General features: G+C 54.6%; 1 protein-coding gene across 1 annotated transcript; it reads left to right on the top strand.

Moving 5' to 3' along the window:
* The first annotated feature begins 1,461 nt into the window (after nt 1–1,461).
* Nucleotides 1,462–3,359, top strand: LOC101781379. The gene has a single exon (XM_022827243.1). It carries the CDS (start codon nt 1,519–1,521, stop codon nt 3,139–3,141), a length of 1,623 nt encoding a protein of 540 aa, XP_022682978.1. The 5' UTR covers nt 1,462–1,518; the 3' UTR covers nt 3,142–3,359.
* The last annotated feature ends 642 nt before the right edge of the window (nt 3,360–4,001 follow it).

Below are 4,001 nucleotides of genomic sequence, written 5' to 3'. Positions count from 1 at the left end.
CTAGAATCGTGCTAAAGTTCACATAGCTTCCGCGTCCCCCGCCGGCTGAACTTTGATCCGCTTGAAACTTGGTGCTCCACCCTTGCTGTGTAAACCACCTCATGCGAACATCTGCCTCCCCCTCTACTATTCTTCTCCGTCATGTTATGCCGGCGATGTAAAACCACCAGGGCTTTGCCCACATTAATTGAGTTTAGGGGGTGTTTGGTTCCGGGAACTAAAGTTTAGTCTCTGTTACATCGAATATTTAGATACTAATTAGGAGTATTAAATATAGGTTAATTACAAAACTAATTGCATAAATGAAGGCTAATTCACGAGATGAATCTATTAAGCCTAATTAGTCCATGATTTGACCATGTGGTGCTACAGTAAATATGTGCTAATCATGGATTAATTAAGCTTAATAGATTCGTCTCGCGAATTAGCCACGATTTATGCCATTAGTTTTATAATTAGTTCACGTTTAGTCCTTCTAATTGGTATCCAAACATTTGATGTGGCCCGAACTAAAAATTAGTCCAGGTGGGCACATTAATTGAGTTTAGGTCTCAAAAAAGATATTAGGGGGTGTTTGGTTCTTTAGTCCGGACTAAAGTTTCTATCACATCGAATGTTTAGATACTAATTAGGAGTATTAAATATAGACTAATTACAAAACTAATTGCACAGATGGAGCCTAATTTGCAAGATGAATCTATTAAGCTTAATTAGTCTGTGATTTGAAAATGTGATGCTACAGTAAACATGTTCTAATCATGAATCAATTAGGTTTAATAAATTCGTCTCGCGAATTAGTCTTCATCTTTATAATTAGTTTTATAATTAACTCATGTTCTAGTTTTCTTAATTAACCTCCGAAGATTCGATGTGACATGAACTAGACTTTAGGTCAAGGATCCAGGTAGCCCCGCACCCTTAAATTGAGCCGTTTGGATTAGTTCGTTCACGTCTCGAAGCCGAAGCTCTCTGCCCGAGAAATAATGTAAGTAGCATCTGGGATCATAAAATGCGCCGGACTACAGGTTGCACTATTCTGCGCATGGGCATCCGATCCGATCGCGTGCCTCACACTCTACCGGATCCGATCACGTTCGATGCCGTAGTTCAAGGTCAAACGGGCGAAATCTCAAGAGGGATCAACGGCGGCGATCCGTGATCGCCTAGATCGAGATCACCGATCGAAGCCACATCTCTGAATTCTTCCATACCTCGTACGTGCATGCGATGTGAGCCAACAACACCCAGCAGCCGGGGGCACGTGACGCGCATGCCGGCTCTCCCGGCCGGTGCCTCTTCCTTGGCCCTGCCGACGGGATGGCCGCCGCGTCGCCGGCCGGTCAACTGGATCGTGCCGCTTACTCCAACTGGCCTTGTTAATACGAACACCAATTCTTTATATCATCAGCTTGGTCCTTTCCCCGCGCACCGTCTTCCGTGCTTACACGATCGTGTCGGAGTAGAGACAAGGCGGTAGCGTCAGTGAGTGAGCAGCTTGCTTGAAGGTAGCATACTAGCATGGCGGCGTCGAAGGTGTCCGGCGGTCTCAAGGTCGCCATGGACGACGTCAAGGCCAAGGGGAGATGGGCACTGGCCGCCCAGTTCTCCTTCCTCGTAGTCTCAGCCGTCACCCTGTGCGTGCTTCTCTACGCCCCGCGCTTCTCCTCCGCACCCGCCCCGTACGGCGCCACCGTCGGCTTCTTCGCGCCCAAGCCCAGCTCGACGAGCCGGACGTCGTCGGCGGCGGTGCAACTCGGGCCGCCGGAGCACGGCGGCGGCGGCGGCGGCGGCGGCGATGCGGAGCGGGAGGGAGGCGGCGCGCCGGAACAGGTGCTCGACAACCAGATGGGCTCCCCGTGCTCGTCGCTTCCCAACCACGCCATCTGCTGCGACCGCACGGACTACCACTCGGACGTCTGCTTCATGGCCGGCGACGTGCGCACGGACGCCGCGTCCCTCTCGCTCCTCCTGTTCCCGCCGCTGGCCGCGCCAGGCGGCGGCGGGGGCGCCGCGGCCGACACCGCCACCGTGGAGGAGCGGATACGACCCTACACGCGCAAGTGGGACGGCTACATCACGAAGACCATCCACGAGGTGACGCTCCGGTCGGCCCGGCCGGAGGAGGCCACTGCCGGCCACCACCGTTGCGACGTCCGGCACGACGCGCCGGCCTTCGTCATGACGGCGGGAGGTTACAGCCACAACCTGTTCCACGTGTTCAACGACGGGTTCCTGCCGCTGTGGCTGACGGCGCAGCACCTCCGGCGCCGCGTCGTGCTCGCGGCGCTCGCGTACAATCCCCGGTGGGCCGGCACGTACGGCGAGATCATCTCCGGCCTCTCGGCGTACCCCGTCGTCGACCTGCTCAGGGACAGGAGGACCCACTGCTTCCCCGGCGCCATCGTCGGGACCCGCTACCACGACTACCTCGCCGTCAACTCCACGCGGCTCCGGGACAACAAGACCGTCGTCGACTTCCACCGCTTCCTCGCCGACGCGTACGACGAACACCAAGACGACAGCAGCGGCGGCGGCAAGCCGGAGGCGACACTACCACCACCACAGCGGCGGCCAAGGCTCGGGATCGTGTCGCGCAAGGGTCGGCGCGTGATCGAGAACCAGGCGGCGGTGGCGGAGCTGGCGGCGTCGGTCGGGTTCGACGTCGACGTCATGGAGACGGCCACCGGGGCGCCGCTCTCGGCCACTTACGCGTCGGTGAGCTCGTACGACGCGCTGGTGGGCGTGCACGGCGCCGACCTGACGACGTTCCTGTTCCTGCGCCCGGGGCGGGCGGCGCTCGCCCAGGTCGCGCCGCTGGGCATCTCCCTGCTCTCGCGCAACCTCTTCGGCGTGCCGGCGGCGAGGATGGGGCTGCGCTACGAGCAGTACGACGTGAGCGCGGGCGAGAGCTCGCTGAGCCGGAGGTACCCGGCGGGCCACGTCGTCGTGGCCGACCCGGCGAGGGCGAGGCGGGAGCAGGGGGGGAAGGAGTGGGACCTCGTGGAGCACGTGTACCTGCGCGGGCAGAACGTGAGCCTGGACCTCGGCAGGTTCCGGGAGACGCTGGCCAGGTTGCACTCGCGATGGAAGGAGCAGCAGCAAAGCCAGGTGTCCGGTGCAGATGCGTTACCTCAACAATGATGACGCCCTCATTGTTATGATATACAAATAATCACGATTACATTTTTAGACACGTAAAAAACATACTCCCCCATCCCAAAATAAATGCACTTCTAGAGTTTAGCTGAAGAGATCAATGTTAATGCATTGCACTTTAGGAGAGAAAGTAGAAAACGACAAATACTCTAGATGTTCACTTATTTGGAGACAAATTTTAAACTCTAGAAATACACTTATTATGGGACGCAGGGAGTAGACGTTAATTATTTTGTCAGGAGACCCGCTTAGCCTGACTGATTATTGCAGGCTTGGGCTCTCAGTGGTACTCGGCTTAGAGGTTGGGACCACCGACGGATGGAGGATTTGATGGAAATAGGTGTTTATTTTCCTATTTTTTCTCCTTCCCCCTCCTCCTCTCTTTTTCCTTCTCTTTATCTATGGCTGAAATTTTTAAGGGACTTAGGGGGCTCAAGCCCCCTGCCCCAGCTGGATCCACCCTTGGTTGGGGCATTGTGGTAGCTAGGTCATATGTGCTTCTTGCGCTCATTCTAGCTCTAATCACTTATTTGTCTTCCTCTCTCTCGATAAAAATCAGAATCCTATGAGACACACTATCTTGTGCGGCTGTTCGTTCAAAAAAATCCTATGAGACTCCTGTAGTCACCTGAACTACTCTCGAATAGCCCACCGCCTCTATTCTAGATGCGAAGAAGATTTGATCAACGTACAAAGTTTGCCTAGCGTGCGCCCTTCTGCTCGCTCAGGTCATGTACCTGTGTTTGCTCTTTGTTTTAATGAAACATATGCTAAGGCATGTTCTTAAAAATTAAATATGTACGAATGCTCACCTATATACATGAATACGTATACACACATTATCT

Source organism: Setaria italica, chromosome V (genome assembly GCF_000263155.2).
Source record: "Setaria italica strain Yugu1 chromosome V, Setaria_italica_v2.0, whole genome shotgun sequence".
In the NCBI taxonomy this organism is placed as follows: Eukaryota; Viridiplantae; Streptophyta; class Magnoliopsida; order Poales; family Poaceae; genus Setaria; species Setaria italica.
Note: the sequence above shows the minus strand (reverse complement) of the source record. Positions and strands in the feature narration are given on the sequence as shown.